Here is a 20330-nt window from a genome sequence, read left to right on the forward strand (position 1 = left end):
TGCCCATTGTAGGCACTTTCGACGGTGGACAGGGGTCATCATGGGCAATCTGACCGGTCTGTGGCTAGGCAGCCCCATACGCAGCAGGGTACGATGCACTGTGAGTTGTGACACGTTCCTCCCATAACCATCATTAAAATTTTCTGTTACTTGTGCCACAGTAGACCTATTGTCGGTTCGGACCAGATGGGATAGCTTTCGTTGCCCTTGCACGTTGATGAGCCTTGGGTGCCCAACACCCTGTCACCAGTTGTGGTTTGTCCCTCTTCGGTTTGTCCTTTCTTCATTTGGTTTGTCTTGATATTTTAGAACATTGAGTACAGAAGCCATTTAGTCACTAAAATGAACTTTCTTATATTTTGGATTTATACCTTGAGGATAAAATGTACTTAAACTAAAATAATTGAACTAAATTCATAAATTTGTAAAAGTAAATCATGTAAATTTTCCATTAACCTGATAGAGCTTTAATGGTTTGACTTTTCTCTGTTTTTGTCCCCCTAAACTCTGGACATAATGAGTTAATTCAATTAATTTGTTCTGTCTGCAGACCCTCCGGGGGTCAGAGACATGGAAAACGTCCAGTAGGACAAGTAAATGCGTCACTAAAACTCTCCAACATGTTGTGTTATTATTTATTTTGAAATAATGTCATTTTCTCTACGTTAGAAAACAGAAATGTCATCCTTAGTTTCTTATAATGACTTGTTCCTCCCACTTTACAAGCAATTCTATTTCAGACACTTTTTTTTTCATAACTGCAGTACTCTATCCCACTAATGCTGAAAACAGTAAGCCACAAGTTATTGGTAATGTTTCTATCTATCAGATTTATTTTATTATTTATTTGTGTCCGTATGCCCTCCTTTTACCTGTGTGTCTTCATCTGCTGTGTTAGAGATCCTGGGAAAGGAGGATTCATATACAGCAATATCGCAAACGGAAATGCTGCAACTGCTGAAAATGTATTGAAAAAAAACAAAACAACCTTGACTAGCTAAGCGGATTTGAATGGTGACCTGTTAAGCTGGTTCAAAAGGTTACCAGCTTCAACCAGAGTTTGAATAGTCTTCGCTCATTCGAATTTAAACATTCTGTCAATGTAAATATATGGGATTGTTTCAAATTACTGATCAACCGCTTTGCAAAAACCGTAATTCCAATCAGACATAAAATAAAAGTCAGAACAATCTGAAGGTCTGTGCCAAGTTTGGTGAATGTAGCTTGAAAGCTAACCCTGAACCATGTTTGTACAGTAACCAGTTAAAAACACCTTATCAACCACGTAGGACATGTTCCTGGATCAGCAAACTTGTTGGTTCTGGAACAACAATTCTAGCATCCAATCAGATTTAAGGGATATGGAAAGGGTTAGATTTAGGGGCTTGTACCATTCTTTTCATCCAGTCATTTCCCTCTGATTTGAGGACTAGTTCATAGTTAGGGTGGGACTTGGGTTAGAAATAGGGATAGGACTTTGTGTCTTTGACAGGAATTAATTTCCAGGACCAACAAAAGATGCTAATCAGGCGTATCGATCTTTCGTCCTTTTGTTTTTTTGTTTTTTTGGCAAAATCGCAGTGACCATGAGCTATGTTTTGGGCACCAATTCATGCTTGTTTTAGCTGGTCAACCATCATGGCTACACTCAAGCTTTTCTTCTTGCAACAATATCCAACTTAACCAGCTTGTGCCAGTAATAGACCAGCAATACCCATCTAAACAAGTTATTCCACCATTTTGGAACTTAATCTGGTTTTAAAACTTGTCTAAATTATTGAAACTGTGTTTAATCTGGTCCAAAACTGGTCTAAGCCATTTTTGTTAACAGAACGGGTCTGTTTGGTGCTTCTGAATGGTGTACATAGTTTGGTTTAAAGCAGTAAACTGATCTCTGTGTACAGTAGATATAGCATTAACATCTAATATTTTACTTGCTACTCTGAGCTATTTCAGTGAACAAACAAATGGAAAAGATCTTGCAGTCAACCCCATGTCAATGTTTGTTCCAAAATCAAGAATTACCTTAATCACTTCCAAGTAATAGCCAAAATGTACCAAAAATACTATGGTATTACATTAGTTATTTTGGACCATGGTAACACATACCATCGTAATACCATGGATTTTTGGACATGTGTCATCGTAATACTGTGGTTTGGAGATGGTCCATGGTTTCCTTTAAGTTTCTTGGGGAACCATGGTAAATGAGAGTGGTCATCACTTAATACAATGGTATATTTGGTTTTACTACCTGATGCTTTCATTGCACCGTGGTTTTCTACAGTACTTTTTTTTTCCACTAAGTGTATTATCACTCTCTTTCAATCTCTTTTTCACTCTCTCTTTCAAAGCTTAAAGGGAAACCCCAATTACCCCAGTGAGACCAAATTCATAGACCAGTGGCTACAAAACCAATTACCAGCAAACACAACTCCCATGAGCCACTAGAATAAACCCATGGGAAGCAGAACATAAACCGGCTGGGAAAAGCGAGAGGCATGAATCCATCCATATGAAAGAAAGCAAAAAGTCTGCTTTCACACAGGAGATCAATAAAGCTCCCAATCACGCACAGCATAAGTGAATTTGGAAAGTTGCTCTGTGCTGTAATTGCTATAAGACACACTTTATTCAATAGTAACAGCGGCGCAGACAAAAACAGAAACAGCTACTTTATTTTGGATTTGAATCAATGAACCACAGTAGACGGAATGCTGTAAACATAATCACCAAATGGATAAAGAATCGCTGACACTATGTTTTTAGTTAGTTCAGATTTAGGGTTGGGAATTGAGAACTGGTTCTTTCTCAGAACAAGTTCAATTTGTTTTATTTACTGGAACTGAATGATCATGAACATTTCATGATGTTCAGTTCTGTTAACAGTTCTTGAACATCTGCATTTCTCTACTGATGCAGACAGAACACTGTACTAAAATACTCTCACAGTGATTTCAATGTGGCTTCGCCAAACAACATAATGTTTTATCTGAGTTGTAAGCTCGCAGTCTGAATTAAATGTGATCAAAGAGAAAGACTGGGTACTGCAAATTAATATAAAGACAATAAATATACAACACATGTTTCTGTTGTGTTGTCCTTGCTGTTGTACACAGCCACAAACTCATAACATGACCAGTGTAGTCCGATTTAGTCTTTTTATCTGTCAAAATCAGTTACAGTCATATTACAACATGTGCTTAAAGATACACGTCTTTAAGTATGTGTTGTTTCGTTTAAAGTAACAATACATTATTTGTTAATTAAAAATGTTAAAATATGTTACCAAAAAGTATTGGTTTTTATTTGGTATTTTTGTTTACTTAGGACAAATTATCGAGGGTGAGGGGAAAGAACCAGAATTGTTAAGTGTTCTCGGAACCAGACTCACTAGATTCAACCCGGTCTTATAGAATCACATTACTATACCTATATTTTCACAAAATGTAAGCACTTTCATGGAAATGAACAGTAAAGGAGCTACAAAAACAAATTTTATTCACTTTCATGCAAATCACAAGTAAAAGGGCCGATTATCAGTTCATAAACAATTACTTTTTGCCCTGTTCCTCACCCAATGCTATCTTATGACTTCAAAATACCTTAACAATAGGGCACTGTAGCTCAACTGATAAAGCGTAGCACTTTAGATGCAAAGGATCGGGGTACAAGTCTTGAAAATCAAGCAAGTCGACACTTGAGGCAGAAGCACCAAAAAATTAAGTAGTTGCTTCAGTAGTAGAAGTAGTAGTAGAAAAATCAATAGTGCCATTTCAGACACTATTGGTTAGATTTAGGTTTAAGGTTTATGGTAGGGAGGTAGGTAGGTTTAGTTGATTAAAATCTTGGTTGAGCATTGACATTGAGAACCTCATCTGTTTGGGAGAAATTTAACTCGCTTTTAGCTCCACACAGTGGAACTGCCGCGGTATGTGAAAAAGAACCACATAATGTAATTTTGCAAAAATATAACTACAGTCACATCATTTTCATGAGATCAGGCTGGTTAAATTCCTTATGATTTCATTCACTAATTAGATTGATATTTTTAGAATTTGAGATTGTGTTGACAGAAGCCAAGGGTCTGAGAGAGATCGAATACAGAAAATAATGAGTGTTCTTGCCAGAGGAGAAAGGAAGAGTGAGACAGAAAATGTTTTTTTTTTTTATATTATTTTTTTTTTTATTGTTGTTGCTGTGGCCGTTTTCACCTCATTTGGAGGATTATTTAAAGGTCTGGATATCATCCGATGTTGTCAAATGTTTTAATAACTCAGAATATGTTAGTAGCTTGAACCTACTTTTAATAAATTGAGTTGTTATAAAAAAACAACAACAATGAAATACTCACGCTAGCAGTACTTGACACAATGTGGCAAAAGTCATATATAAGGCATATCTATAAGGCATAAAGTTGCTGTATATCAGGTAGATAAATGTACAGTAACATTAATGCAGTTCTCACAATTTATCGCGTGTAGCGCATGGAGAGCCACTATTGTCAAAGAAGAAAATGTCATCCAAAGATAACCAAAGCTTGGCTGGATAAAGAAGATTGATTCTCACATAAATACATAGATACTAAAGGTTTTTTAGCTTCTAAACTAGTGATTTTAATATTTATTTACCATGAAAACTATTGCTAGATTCACAGTGAATAAAAAAATGAACTATATAACCAAATAGTTGCATATGATTGGATCTATTTCTTCTTCCACTCATCTTAATGTACAGAAATGTTAAAAGACACAAGCAGTCAAAGACAGCACTTGGTTGTTATCAATATATTTGAATTAAAATCTTTTATTTTTTATTTATTTTTTATTTTATTTGTTTATAAATTATAAACACAAACAGATGTCTGCTAGTCTGCTAGTGGCCTATAAATAATAATAATAATAAAAACAAATGTGGCTTTTAAATGTAATATTAAATGAATAAAATTAGCCATATTATACTCAGAAATTGCACAAAAAGAAACAAAAAAAAAACATCTATTTAATAGAGGTATCTTTATTGGCATTGAAATCGGTGATATTGGCCTTGATAGTACTTGCCATTGGATTGAAAACAAAGTAAGTGGTAATAAGTGGCCACAGAGAGACAGTGTGGTGATACCTGCATAAATGCCACTAGAGTAACATTTTCTCACGAGGGCGTTTATGAATTGGGTACAGTCATCTAAAGGGAAACTGCAAATCTGCAGTTGGTTTGATCCAAGATGACAAGCTGAAGGCAAAACCCATAGCTATCTTAAAATCCCTTAGTGAAAAAGATGATACCTTCCTCTGCACAAGGCATGTAGTGTTGTAGCAGTTGTCTGGGTCAAGGAACTACTGTTTAGAATTCATTGGTGGTGTCTTGCTCTCTTTGTCGGTTTCTGTCTCATGTGTTTGGCATGGAGTGTGACTATGATTAATGTTAAAGCAAATGTCTTGTTGAGGGTCAGAGGCAGTGAGAAAGATGGAAAAGCAGAAAAGAGGAAGACAATGGGGATGTGAGGATGGTGGAAGATGAGGGGGGAAAAAAGTTTGAGCCAATGCACACGCACAATATACACACTAACACACGTTCAGCCAACACGGATAATACAATTCAGAATTCGAGCAGTATTACATCAGAAATTTAACAAATGGCTAAATAAACACACATGATCATACAGTTAGAAAGAGACAATTATGATCCAAATAAATTGTTATTGATGACATTTTGTATTATATTTTGTATTATGTTTAATGACATAATAAATATTTATATTATATTATATTATAATATTATACAGCTCTCTGGAGATGCCGCAATCTCTTTATTATCACATAATGATATATGATATTTTTGACATTATGTCAATTTAATTATTTGATTAGAAAATAGTAATTGTTATATTATATTATATTATTTAAATTAATAATAATAATAATAAATATGTGGTTTTTAAATGTAATGTTAAATGAATAAAATTAGCCATATTATACTCTATATTATATTATATTATATTATATTATATTATATTATATTATATTATATTATTATACAGCTCTCTGGATATGCTGCAATCTCTTTCTTTTCACATAATAAAATAATTTTAATTAAAATCATTATTTCATGTCCATGTTATTTTTTATTTGGTAACTAGCTATTATTATATTATATAATAGTATAGTATAGTATAGTATAGTATTTCATGGCTCTGTAATTCAAATCATTATTTCATGTCCATTTAATTATTTGATTAGAAAATAGTAATTATTATAAAATTAAATTATTTTAAATTATATTATATTATATAATTATGCTCATTATGTTTAAAAGGTTAATTTGGCAGTCAATTTACATACCACATGGAAAAGTGAGAGTGACGTGGAAAAGAGAGAGCACTGACAGTACTGAACAAGATGTTATTTGACTACCCTGCATGTAACTTAAAATGTGTGTGTGTGTGTGTGTGTGTGTGTGTGTGTGATGTTACAACACAACTAAGCATAGAGTTGTACCACTTTAACGAAGGGATGGAGCACAGGAGGAAGAGAGAGAGCGCAATAGAATGAGATAAATGGAATGGGCAGAGGGTTAATTTGGAGGCTGTGCATGCTCAGTCAGGTGTGTCTTAAAGACGGTTAGACGAGAAACACACTGTAGCCAACCAGAGAGCTTGAACTGAGAAATGGGCTTCCATTGCAAAGGGCACTTTCTCACGAAGCTATTAAACAACTCCAATCGCCCTTGCATCTGCCTCTTTCATCATACTCTTAGTGTGTGTGGGTGTGTGCTCCATTTTTTAAAGTGGTAGATCAATCTGCTAGCTAAGTCTACACAGCAGGAAAAATGACTGTTTAGAATGATTTTTAACTTGGTTTTCCTTCTTGTATTTCCCCTCTCTCGTTCAGCTCCGTCCATTGTTCCTATAATGCATCAGGTCAGTTCTACGATGAAAAGCATCACGTTGTCATGGCCACAGCCTGAACAGCCCAATGGAATCATTCTGGATTATGAGCTACGCTACTATGAGAAGGTAAGACAAGTGTGTGAGTGTTTACTGCCTTTGTGATGTTTCACCATTATAGAATTTGTATTTTATTTTATTTTTATAGGTGGTTGCGGAAAGCTACTCTCTCCTCTTTTGTCTGGGTTCCTCCTAGAGATTTAAAGATTTATCGTGTTAATTTGTTCATCTGTCGAGTCATTTCAAACTTTATCACAGAGAAATCGATAATGCAGGACTGCAATTGGGTCAAATGAAAGAAAGAGCAGTTCAAAGGTTTGATTTATTGATTCATTGATTGGTTTCAATGAACTGATTCAAAATAAAATATTTACCATGATTTTGACAGTACAACATGTTTCTGGATCAACATATTTTGTTGGTTCTGAAACAACATTCCACTCAAACTAAGACTGTCCAAACCAAACCTAACCATAACCTACTCCTAAAATCAGACAAAAGTATGTTGATAAAATGTGTAGTTGGCCCTAAACCAAACCCTCAGATCTGATTGGTTGATTTGAAATGTTATTCTAGGACCAACAAGAATCCAAGAACATGTCTTTACAAAATCGCAGTTTAAAAATAAAATGCTAAATTTGACTTGGATCTGACTAAATAGTTTGTAAAATAATTATTGCATACATTGTTGCATAGTTTGTAAAAATTATTGCATACATTTACAGAAATTGTTGCATAATTCGGTAAACCATTCTTAGGTAAATTGTCAAATTCTTATGAAAATTATTGCATAGTTTGTATAACCATTTTTACATAAATTGTCATATTCTTGCAAAAATTGTTGCATTGTTCACAAACCTATTCTAATGTAAACTGTTATTCTAAGATATTTTTTGCATATTTCATCAAACCATTCTTACATAAATTATCGAATTCTTACGAAAATTCTTGCATAGTTCGTAAAGTCAATCTTACATAATTTGTCGAATTCCTATGAAAATTTTGCATAGTCTGTCAAACCATTCTTACATAAATTATCGAATTCTTACGAAAATTGTTGCATAGTTTGTAAAACCATTCTAACGTAAATTGTCAAATTCTTAAGAAAACTGTTGCATAATTTGTAAAACCATTTTTATATAAATTGTCGTATTCTTACGAAAATGTTTGCATAGTTTGTAAAACCATTCTAATGTAAACTGTCATTCTAATGAAGTTTCTTGCATATATCGTAAATACATTTGTGGCAGCGGGGGCATGTTCAAGCGTCCGTCCGGAGAGAGAGAAAGCGGTAAGGGTGCTTGCACATGCCCCCGCTGCCACAACATTCTTCAGTAAATTCTCAATTCTTATGAAAATTTTTGCATAAATCGTAAAACCAATCTTACATAAATTATTAAATTCTTATGAAAATTGTTGCATAGTTCAAAGCCATTCTTACATAAATTATATAATTCTTACAAAAAAATAATTGCAGTTCATAAAGCCATTCTTACGCAAATTGACGAATTCTTACGGAAATTGTTGCATAGTTCATAAAACCATTCTTCAATAGCACACCGAAATCCGGACTTTAAATACCTCAATGCCGACCCACTGCTTTGAAACACGACAGCGTGTGTCTTGGCAGCCTGGCCGCGGAAACACAGCCGTAAAAGGGGAAGGAGAGCCGGCGTTCTCGACAGACTAAGACATCACACAAATCGACCCCCACTACCCAGCATTCTACTGGCAAATGTTCAGTCTCTGGACAACAAGCTCTGTGAGCTGACAGCATGGATATTTTTCCAACAAGAGACGAGGGACTGCTGCATTATCTGCCTTACAGAAACTTAGATTTCTGCGGAGATTCCAGACTCAGCCATCGAACTCATGCGATTCTCAGTCCACCGAGCGGACAGAGTGAAAGACCTCTCAGGTAAAAGCAGAGGTGGTGGTGTATGTTTTATGATAAAAAAATCGTGGTGTGATCAGAGGAACGTAAATTCTATCAAGTCTTTCTGCTCTCCTGATCTGGAATTTCTCATGCTTCTGTGTTGATCATTCTGGCTACTGAGGGAATTCACAGCGGTCATTATCACAGCTGTGTATATCCCCCAACAAGCCGACACAGACCGGGCACTCAAGAAACTGTATGAGAGTATGAGCAAGCAGGAAACCACGCACCCTGAGGCCACGTTTATTGTGACAGGGGACTTTAAACAAAGCCAACTTCAAGTCAATAGCACCAAAATACTTCCAACACATCAATTTCAAAACACGAGGGGACCGGGTTTTTGACCATTGCTACTCTCCCTTCCGGGTTGGCTACAAATCCCTGCCCCACCCACCATTTGGCAAATCGGACCACTCTTCCGTTCTCCTTCTGCCTGTAAGCGGGAAGCACCCGCCCTCAAAACGATCCAGTGCTGGTCAGACCAATCAGATTCTGTGCTACAAGACTGTTTTGATCACGTGGACTGGGAGATGTTCCGTTCCGCCTCTGATGACGACATCGAGGTCTACGTTGATACCGTAACGTGTTTCATCAGGTAATTCATAGATGATGTAGTGCCGACCAAAACAATACGTATCTACCTTAACCAGAAACCATGGATTAATAGCGATGTTCGTGCAGCACTTAATGTGCGGACCACCGCATTTAATTCCGGGAACGTGGAGGAGCATAAACAAGCCAGTTATGCCCTCCGCAAAACTATCAGAGCAGCCAAACGCCAATACAGGGACAAGATTGAAGGACAGTTCAACACCAACTCTAAAAGCATGTGGCAGGGAATTAATATCATCACGGACTTCAAAGGGAATAAAAACTCTCTCTCGGATGAGCTTAATACTTTTTATTCTCGTTTCGAGGGAAACAACACTGACCTCACGAAGAGAACTCCCGTGGCCGAAGCTACAGAGGTTAGTTCACTCTCCGTCTCTGTAGCAGTCGTAACCCGATCCTTCCGACGGGTGAATATCCATAAAGCCGCGGGTCCAGACGGCATTCTGGGCTGCGTAATCAGAGTGTGCGCCAATCAACTGGCTTGTGTTTTTACTGACATTTTCAACCTTTCCCTCTCCTACGGTAGTAGGTCTGATCATTGACAATGATGACACGCTGGTGTCAGGAACACAACCTCTCCCTCAACGTCAGTAAGACCAAGGAGCTTGTGGTGGACTTCTGGAGTAAAGACAGAGAACATAAAATATCTAATTCTTGCAAAAATTGCTGCATAGTTCTTAAAAAACATTCTTACATAACTTGCCGCATAGTTTGTAAAAACATTCAAACATCTAAAAATGATGTTACAAAACTGTCTCTTTACATGATACGTTCCACTTTTTCTTGCCTGGCAGTCTTTCTGAGAGAATGTTTTGAGTTTGAGACTCCAGAAAAAAGAGAGAGAGATGCAGTCAAAGGATGTCTCAGAGATCCCATTGTGATGTCATAGTGTGGACGTTAGGTACAGTGGGTTGCTAGGAGACAGCATTGACGGGCGGGTGGCCGGGTTCAGTTATTTCGCTGCCCGATCCCTGCAGAGAGACGCTGAAACAGACCCTCTCACACCAATTACACCCAATGATTCCAGACACACACACACACACACACACACACATATGCTGCCTCCATTGCCCTCACCCCTTTCAGAGACATTACTTCACCACGACATTGCATGATGGACACAAAATAGCACATATACACACTCTTGCTTGCAGTTATGCCTATATTCCCTGCCTGATGTTTCTTGTCATATACTGGACAACTGCTGACATTTGTTCAACCAAGGACTGATATAAAAAACACTCTCACACACTATATTTTTACAGCCCTCCATACATTTACAGACAGATTGCTATATTCAAGGCTGTCTGTACATTAGGAGCGACTCTACCAATATGCCACACATCACTGTCAAACATAAACATTTGTAATGACAGCCTTTCTGCTGTTTTTATGATATACACAGGCTAATCCTTGAGGGGTAGCCTTTTTTTGATACTTTAAAGAAGTTCCTGTAAGAAATTACACACAGGCTGTAAAAATGGTAAATAACTTATTTTATGTTTGTGTATAAAGTAATGTGAGTATTTTCATTAAAAAAAAAAAAAAAAAAAGGGTTATTGATATCGACTTTGATTTGATGGAAACTGAGAGTGTGCAACCAAATGAAAGAGACTGCAATAATTTTTATCAAAATTATATACTATACTATTGATAGACATTAAATGTTACCATTGTTAAAGGAATATTCTGAATTCAATACAAGTTAAGCTCAGTTGACAGCATTTGTGGCATAATGTTGATTACCACAAAAAAAAAAAAAAAAAAAATTAAAATAATAATAATAATAATAATAATATATATATATATATATATATAAGCAATATCACACGAGCAAGAGTGCAATATGGCCCTACATCAGCACTGCTGTGAGTCAGCTGAGTGCCGCTGGTAATCACAGCAGTGCTGATTTAGGGCCATATAGCACGATTGCGAGTGTGATATTGCTTATATACAACAGTTAAATGAACAAGTACATTTTAAAAATTAGAAAAAACTGAGTATGGTCATAAAAATGCATTTATGCATGGAACTACTTTTTTACGTGACGGATCAGAATCAGCCATTGCTCGTTCAAACCAAATGATGCGTCCAAGCCTCCATTAGTAATTCAAAAATGTCACTTCAGAAATAGTATCACGGCTTGTGCTGTTTCTAACAAGTTGTTGGATAAACAAGGATGGGTGTGGGTGTGAGAAAGAGAGAGAGAGAGCGAGAAAGAGAGAGAGAGAGAGAGAGAGAGAGAGAGAGAGAGAGAGAGAGAGAGATAGTGAGAGAAAGAGAGATGGAACATGTGCAATCACCTGTTGCCACACCCAAGCAGAGATGCTGTCAGCTTTCTGAAGATCAGCTTTTTCAGTAGAAAAATAGCCATCCAAGCGAGGGTATTTCTCCCTATTTTGCGGTAGCCGGTGCACAAAAGTCTTTCACTATAGTCTTTTCGCAATCTTCTCCGCCATTTTAAACAGCACGTCCTCTCCAATGTGGAAAGTCTGGTAAGAGGTAAATGTCTGGAGTTTGTGTAATTAATCAGTCTGTTGTGTCTCTCAGCTGTGATGAGCCGTAATGCTGGAGTTGTTCGTTTAAAGCCGTTTAAAGCTATTTCCTAGCTTTAGTAGTGTAGTAGTAATACAAGCGATCACGTAGAGCTGTTGTATGTAAACACTGGCTCTCGCGGATTCACTTCACTTCACCTAACTGGCTCATATTACACACAAAACTGATCTTTTGCCACCACCTGCTGGCTAACATATGTAATGTTAAAAAAAAATAATAATAAATACATGTAAAAAGAGACACATACAGTAGCACTTAACACATATGCACTGCTCTTACACTTTAGTTTAGAACGAAACGAACACAAGCGGAGTGATACACACAGTGAAGCATCCTAGTGCTGATGGTGTGAGACCATCAGTGCTATTCGAGGACTGGAACTAACTGTTGTATATATATATATATTTTTTTTTTAGACTTGTCCCTCCTTTTCTTAAAAAAAGCAAAAATCGAGGTGAGTGGGGCCACTTTATGGCAGAAATGTGAAGCTGTTAAACCTATTATTTAAGCTGTATAATGTTTTAAATCCGTCATTTTTACGATCGTTTTAGGGCTGTAGGGTTTGCGGTGTTATGTCATCATGGCATCGAAGTTGTAAAATTGGATATAACCTTACACGGAAAAGGATAGTAAACAAGTTTATTACTAAAATCATGTTAACACACAATATTGTTTATGTATTTTGGCTCTACTTTTGAAACTGTGAGATTTTTTATGTTTACCCCATGCTTCAATGTAACCAAGATTTTTGCTTTTTTTTTTTTTTTTTCAAGAAAAGGATGGGCAATTCAAAATGATTTTTTTGTGGTAATAAATGTTATGCCACAAATGCTGTCGATTGAGCTTAACTTGTATTGAATGCTGAATATTCCTCAATTAAAATTGTATGTTGTACTGCGTCACACCCAACACTAGTCAGTAGAATCGAAAATTGACGCACACAAACTTTCTCTATTTTATATAATAACTGAAGTCTTTGAACATTCTTCAGCCACACATTTTCTGAGTCTGAAGGAAAAATCTATGACTATTGTCGTTTCTGAAATGATGTTTGGTAAGACAAATGAGCTGCATTATGAAAATGAGCTTAATCAAAAGCTCTGGGATAATAATATCTATATCCGGGATAATTCTCTCCTCTCAACAATAGTTTGCTCAAATGCAAATAGTACAAGTGCAGCACTCATTTCCTTATAAATATGCATGCCGTGTAATCATATGCTGATTTATAAAACAGAGATGAGGAAAGGTACTTCGGAATCAGACGCCATACAGAAAATATCATTATGTGTCTTTGTTTTGGGCATGAAAACACAAGCGATGTGGAAAGCATATTTCAGTGCTTGTTTACTGTGCTTCAACCTCATCTGCTTTTTGACAACGTATAATTACCTTCTTGTTCGTGTTTTACAGAAGTATGTACAATATTGTGTTTGTAACAGTGTTTTAAAAGGCTATTTACATGGTTCGGATTAAAAGAGGGTGTAAAGACACGTACTGTTGAAGGAAAAGTGTTCAGGCAGCTTTTGGAGAGGTTTGATACCATTATAAAGGTTGTTTTTGATTGGTGGCGAACTGGCCATGCCCACTCAGCAGCTTCCAGCCGCAACCAGTAAAGACTGACCTTAGTTATCCAACATGACCGGAAAGTAAATCCAAATGAAAGTTTAAAACTTCAAACTCACTGTAAATAAATAAATAAAGCATTCAACTGTCAGTTTATGCATAATGAAAAAGAGCATCTGGTAATGTGGAGTCATACGTGTGAATACATTACTAACTCAAGCCCAGCACTGCATCTATCAAGATGAGGTCATCGCACGAGGGTCTTTTTACGGTTTGCTGGACAGCAAGACATTTTCATTAAGATATATATATATATATATATATATATATATATATATATATATATATATATATATATATATATTTGTTTTTAAAGGCTTCCACTAATTACAACAAAACAACAAAAATGTTGTATCTTCAACACATTATCAAATGGACAACCAGTCAGTAATTACTCTGTTTTAAGTCTCACGGGGTGGACATGGTGAAATGAATGATTTGTGGTTCAGTACATTTTTGATTCAGTAAAAATAGCATCTGATTAAAGTCCTTCTTTCAGAAGGTAGCGGTGGATGTATTCTGGAGTAGATTCAAAAGAACTGACTCATATGAGTCATTCGTTTGGGAACTGATCAACACTAGTTGTGCTGTATGTATCTTGCTGTAGATTCAAAAGAGCCGGCTCAAGAGATTCATTCGTTTGTGAATTGGACAGTTCTCATTGTGCTGTATGTTTCGTACTGTAGATTCAAAAGAACTAGTTCGTAAGAGTCATTCTTTTGGGAATTGGACAACAATGGTTGTGCTGTGTGTATCTTGCTGTGGATTCAAAAGAACCGGCTCATAAGAGTCATTTGTTTGAAATTTGGACAGCACTGGTTGTGCTGTATGTATCATGCTGTAGATTCAAAAGAACTGTGTCAAGAGATTCATTCATTTGGGAATTGAGAAGTAAACAGTTCTGAATAAGAAATGGTTCTGTGTTTCCAAAGCTAGTTGTGAGGTATATTAGACCATGTTAATCAAAATCAGAATAGCTGTTTAGTCTTGGTCCATTCTTGAATGTAACACCCACTTTTTACGATCTAATTAATTTCCAATGGATAAAATGAAGTCCAGCCATACATGTTTCTTCTCATTGAATATCCTGTTTCAGTCTGAAATAAACTTGTCTGGCTGTACTCACTCACACATCCCCTGAGGGGCTTCTGTATTTCACCTGTACTGAGACACTGTGCAGAACTTTTCAGCTTTCTTCAAAAGAGCTGCAGGCTGCTACAACACTGTCAATTACCAGCAGAAGCTGTCACTTCCAGTAACAGAAAGATAGGCCGCAGTTTCACTTCGACCATCTAAGATTTCCCTTTCTGAGTGAGATAACTAGCTGGACGCTTGTAGATGCTGTGGTAGTTTTCTGGGACAAGAGGTCATGAGTTTTCCAACCTCAATCATCAAGGCTAATGGAGAACTGCTGAAGCTGTGGCCCTGTGCAGCCACATTTCCAATGAACTTCTAGATGCTGTTGTGCTCTGGTAACATGAACTGCTGGAGTCTGTGAGGTCTAACATCAACTATAGTGCTCTCCAAGACCCTGTCCGGCATTAAAGTGATATTTCAGCCAAAAATGAAAATTCTGTCATCAGTTAGTCATCATCATCTTATTCTAAAACACATATGACTTACTTTCCTTCATGCAGGGCTGGACTGGGAGTAAATATCGAGCTCATAAGAGTCATTAGTTTGTGAACTGGACAACACTGGTTGCCCTCTGTTTCACAGTGTAGATTCAAAATGTGACGAAGCAGCAATATGTAATACAGAAAAAGAAAGTGCTACTCTCTTTCTACCTCGACTACGCCACCCAGGCACATCCCCCTGGGAGGGTTACCAGAATTACTGGAAATGTAGAAATAAGGCCACACAGGTGTGTTTCATGAGAGAGAGGTAGGAGACGTGAGTGTACGAAAATAAAACCTTTATTTAATATTCAATCAATTAAAACAATTTATTTAAAGACCATCATGACTTAAAATGGCTCTCAAATCAGTCCAAAGAAGAGTCACTAAATATCAAACAATAATAAAGAAAAAGAACCTAAATAAAGAAAAAGAACACCAAAAACAAAACGATCACACTTCAGTCACACCGGACACTCAGACTTAATTCTGCACAGGCAAAGGTGCCATTCGCAAACACATACCGTGGTGAATGGAGTACAGTGATACATCAACGTAGGAGCCGAGTTTATCAGCAGGGTTCAAATAATAAAGAAAAAGAAAATCACCCCACACACGTGCGCACACGCACACTTTAATATCAGGAGCATGGCACACGTGAAGAAGAAACCCGTAACCCAAAGCAGGCTCCCCTGCTGGAGGTCCTCAGCTCCTATGAAAAAAGAAAACAAATTCAGTTCACAGCCATACACAATTAAATTGAAAAGGGGGAAAAAATAGGAAGAAAAAAAGATTTAAAGAAAACCAATAAAACTAGACACCATCAAAGACACTAACATAATCACAATACCACTCGTTAACGGCAGAAGCCCAGCCAATATCCATAAAGGACAATGAAAACAGAAAAAGGAAATAAAACACAAAAAAACTTCCAACTGCAATAATGGGGAAAACCTCACAAAAGCACACATAAACCGATCAGAAGGCATACACATAAAACATAAGCAAAGTAAATAAACAGAAACAAATCAACAGAAAGGAAACACACCCACACAAAAAAACACAACATCAAGCACTGCAGCTAAAAAAAAAAAAAAAAAAGCAGCAGCAGCAGCAGCGTCTCCGACGGAAGAGGCCCTCCTGCGTAGCCCTATTAGCAGGGACAGTTTTCAGGGCATTAACGTGACCAGTCCGCCTGCAACAACAAAAGTATTAAATACATATGTATTACGTTAAAACCCCTCACTAAACACTCACTAGTGCATACATACCGGAAGTGAAGCTTCTCCAACTCGATCAAGGAGCAGCCACGACAACCATATTGGCACAAATTATCCAATCCACCCTCGGTATAGAAATACCCACGCCAACTGAGAGGGTGAACACACCCGAATGTTCTAAAACACAAACACTAGTCGCAACGCTGCTAGTGCACTCACACCAGTACCAACACGGAAGAGGAACTAGCGCCTACCTGCAAATGAGCAAACCCTCTCCCAGCGCAGATCATAGAATCAACCTCGACTCTCTAGCGAATGGCGTGTGCATTCAGCCTCTGCTCTCTCGCAATGACATGCACCACACACACCGGACAGCATTTGGAAACAATTCTGGTTAGAACACGGCCCCTATATATAGTTCCGTGCGTCCCGCTGATAGGTGGCTCAATCAGTGTTACCCATGTCAAATTTCATTAGGGGGAGGTCGTTACACCACCACAAAAAGAACCGGCTCATATGAGTAATTTGTTTGAGGATCTGACTACACTGGACGCAATGTATATTTCGCGTTGTAGATTCTATAGAACCTGCTCATCATAGTCATTTGTTTGGGAATCAGATTACACTGGACATGCTGTATGTTTTGCGCTGTAGATTTAATAGAACCTCCTCATCAAAGTCAATTATTTGGGAATTGGACAGCACTAATTGTGCTATTTGTTTCGCTCTGTAGATTCAAAATAACCTCAAAAATGTAATTTATTTGAGAATCAGACTACACTGGACGTGCTTTGTTTCGTGCTGTAAATTCAAAAGAACTGCCTCATCAGAATAATTTGTTTGGGAATCGGACAGCACTAGTTGTGCTGTATGATTCGTGCTGTAGATTCAAAAGAAGCGCCTCATAAGAGTAATTTGTTTGAGAATCAGTCTACACTGGACGCGCTTTGTTTCGCGCTGTAAATTCAAAAGAACCGCCTAATAAGAGTCATTTGTTTCACAATCGGACTACACTGGGATGCGTTGTATGTTTCATGCTGTAGATTCAAAAGAACTGGCTCATTATACTACACTGGCTGAATGCTCTTTCATGAATCATTATCGAAATCAAAAGTCATTAAAATATGATTATTATTATTTTTTATTTTTTTTAAGTAACCAGTTCTGAATAAGAAATGGTTCTGTGTTCCCAATGCAAGTTGTAAGGTATATTGGATCATGTTAATCAAAATCAGAAAATCTGTTTATTCTTGGTCCATTCTGGTATCTAACACCCATGTTTTATGATCTAATCAATTCCCAATGGATAAAATGTCCCGCCATACATTTTTCTTCTCATTGAATATCCTGTTTCTGTCTGAAATAACCTTGTCTGGCTGTACTCACTCACACATCCCCTGAGAGGCTTCTGTATTTCACCTGTGCTGAGACACCGTGCAGAACTTTTCAGCTTTCTTCAAAAGAGCTGCAGGCTGCCACAACATTGCGGTCAATTACCAGCAGAAGTTGTCACTTCCAGTAACACAGAAGGATAGGCCGCAGTTTCATTTCAACCATCTAAGATTTCCCTTTCTGAGTGAGAAAACTAGCTGGATGCTTGTAGATGCCGTGGTCGTTTTCTGGGACAAGAGGTCATGAGTTTTCCAACCTCAGTCATCAAGACTAATGGAGAACTACCGAAGATGTGGCCCCATGCAGCCACATTTCCTGTGAACTTCTAGATGCTGTTGTACTCCGGTAACATGAACTGGTGAAGTCTGTGAGGTCTAACATCAACTATAGTGCTCTCCAAGACCCTGTCCGGCATTAAAGAGATATTTCAGCCAAAAATTAAAATTCTGTCATCAGTTTTATTCTCAAACACATATGACTTTCTTTCCTTCATGCAAAATTGGGAATAAATATCGGCATCTGAAGATAACCTGCATACATTTGTGCATCTTACCCTATTCACATCTGTTGGTTATCTGCACTAGCTGAAAGCTAAGGGTCATAGTCTACCCCTGTGTAATGACCAGCTTTACTCCCCCATCCAGCAAACAAAATACGTTTTGGTTGCTGGTGTATAAATCTGATCTGATAGAGGATATATATATATATATATATATATATATATAATTGTTTTTTACTTTTATCACTTAAAGTTTTTTTTTTTTTAACTTAAGTCACTTAACTGACTTAGCATGCCCTCTCCCTTTAATAAAATTAGTTTTAACATAAAAAGTATTATAGTATTTTTGTAAACACACTAACTATTACATTTTCATTGTAGTCTGTCATTTAGCAGACGCTTTTTAGGAACGTGCACCGATAGTTGTTATTTGGTCAACCATTTGACACTGTATTCGAATACTAAAATTACTAGTTGGTTATTTTACACATGCAATATAAGTATGGATCCTGAGCCCGACAGGACTTGAGAAACCATCAGATTTCGGGCAGGGTTCGGTAATTTTTTCAAGCATAGGGCGATATACTTGAAAAGTGTTGGTCCTAAAGAGGGTAATAAACCTCAGCAATGTAACTCCACGCACATGACAATTTGAGCGTTGACCAATAACCAGTTTGTATAATAAGACCAATTTATATTGCGCTATTTAAGCTCACTGTGGACTTTACTCCATGCTAATATTCTTCATTCCTGAGTCCCAACATTTGACAAAAAACGAATAACTGTTTGTGAATCCTCGAAGTTAACCGATTATTCAAAATGGTTACTGTGCACATCTCTTACAATTTTATCCAAAGCGACTTACAGATAAGAAACATTGCAAGCAATTTGGCAACTAAGGCTTGTAATGTTTGCAATAGCAATCTACCATATTACTAGTATTATTTCGGGTGTATGAAGTATGCATACTGTGAAAAATTTTATGTTTATGTGAATTTTCTGTATGTATGGAATACCCCAATGGCCTAAAGTACTACATGTGCCAATATTAGTTGTGTAATAGTAGTTTATTCTATGCTGTATGTAAGTTGTAGGCTTTAGTATTTCTCTTTTGAATGTAGCTAAACACACTTCAATCAACACAAGTCAAAGGCTTCTGATGTCTGTCCGTGTATGTAGTTGTAAGCAAGTGTTTTGCCATAATGAAGCTGAAATAAATTGCCAGGCCACTCCCAGATCTCTGAAGTATCAGACGACCATCTGACACACAGTATATAGGCCATGTATTTGTTTCCTTTTTATATAATAATCCTCAAAGAAAAAAAGAGAAATAATTGAGAGATATAGAATGAAGTTAGAGTGAAAAATTACATTGTAAATAGACAAAGATAGACCTGCTTTTCATATCTCAGACAAGACAGTTAGCCTTTAATTCAAGTCTGATTATAATCCAAATTTCCTCCTTTCTCTCTCTCTATCTTTTTTCCTCTGAGCTGTCTCTTAGTGTTTCATTACACAGACGATAACTCGCTTTCAAAAGGTCAGGGCCTCCATTAACTGCACTAAGAAGCTGAACCTGAGTGTGAGTGTGTGCGCGTATGTGTATCCGTATGTGTGTGTTTGCTTTCAGACACGCACATGTGTGTGACTGTTTTGCGTTTTAGCCCAGAGGTAAACGATTATGAATCATCTGATATTCCCGTCTTTTAAAAATACAATATGTTTCATCCAGAATGTCTCTCAGTTAACATGCCAGCATTAGTCTTCATAAACAATATTACAATATTACATTTCTCTAATAGAATGCTCCATAATAACAAGCCCATGCAAGGCAAAATCATAATCCATAAAAGCCCACATATGCGGTTTGATCCTGCCTACAGCGCTCTGCAGTTCTCCTGTGTTTTCCACTGTCTTCCCATTTATT

General features: G+C 37.1%; 1 protein-coding gene across 1 annotated transcript in view; it reads left to right on the forward strand.

Moving 5' to 3' along the window:
- LOC127443107 (ephrin type-B receptor 1-B) overlaps positions 1-20330 on the forward strand; it is a 412296-nt gene that overhangs the window by 310980 nt on the left and 80986 nt on the right. Inside the window, exon 6 of the mRNA XM_051701623.1 lies at positions 6891-7015. Within this exon, the coding sequence (XP_051557583.1) occupies positions 6891-7015 (125 nt within the window). The remainder of the gene's footprint in view (positions 1-6890; positions 7016-20330) is intronic.

The sequence above is a fragment of the Myxocyprinus asiaticus genome, chromosome 6 (assembly GCF_019703515.2).
Source record: "Myxocyprinus asiaticus isolate MX2 ecotype Aquarium Trade chromosome 6, UBuf_Myxa_2, whole genome shotgun sequence".
In the NCBI taxonomy this organism is placed as follows: Eukaryota; Metazoa; Chordata; class Actinopteri; order Cypriniformes; family Catostomidae; genus Myxocyprinus; species Myxocyprinus asiaticus.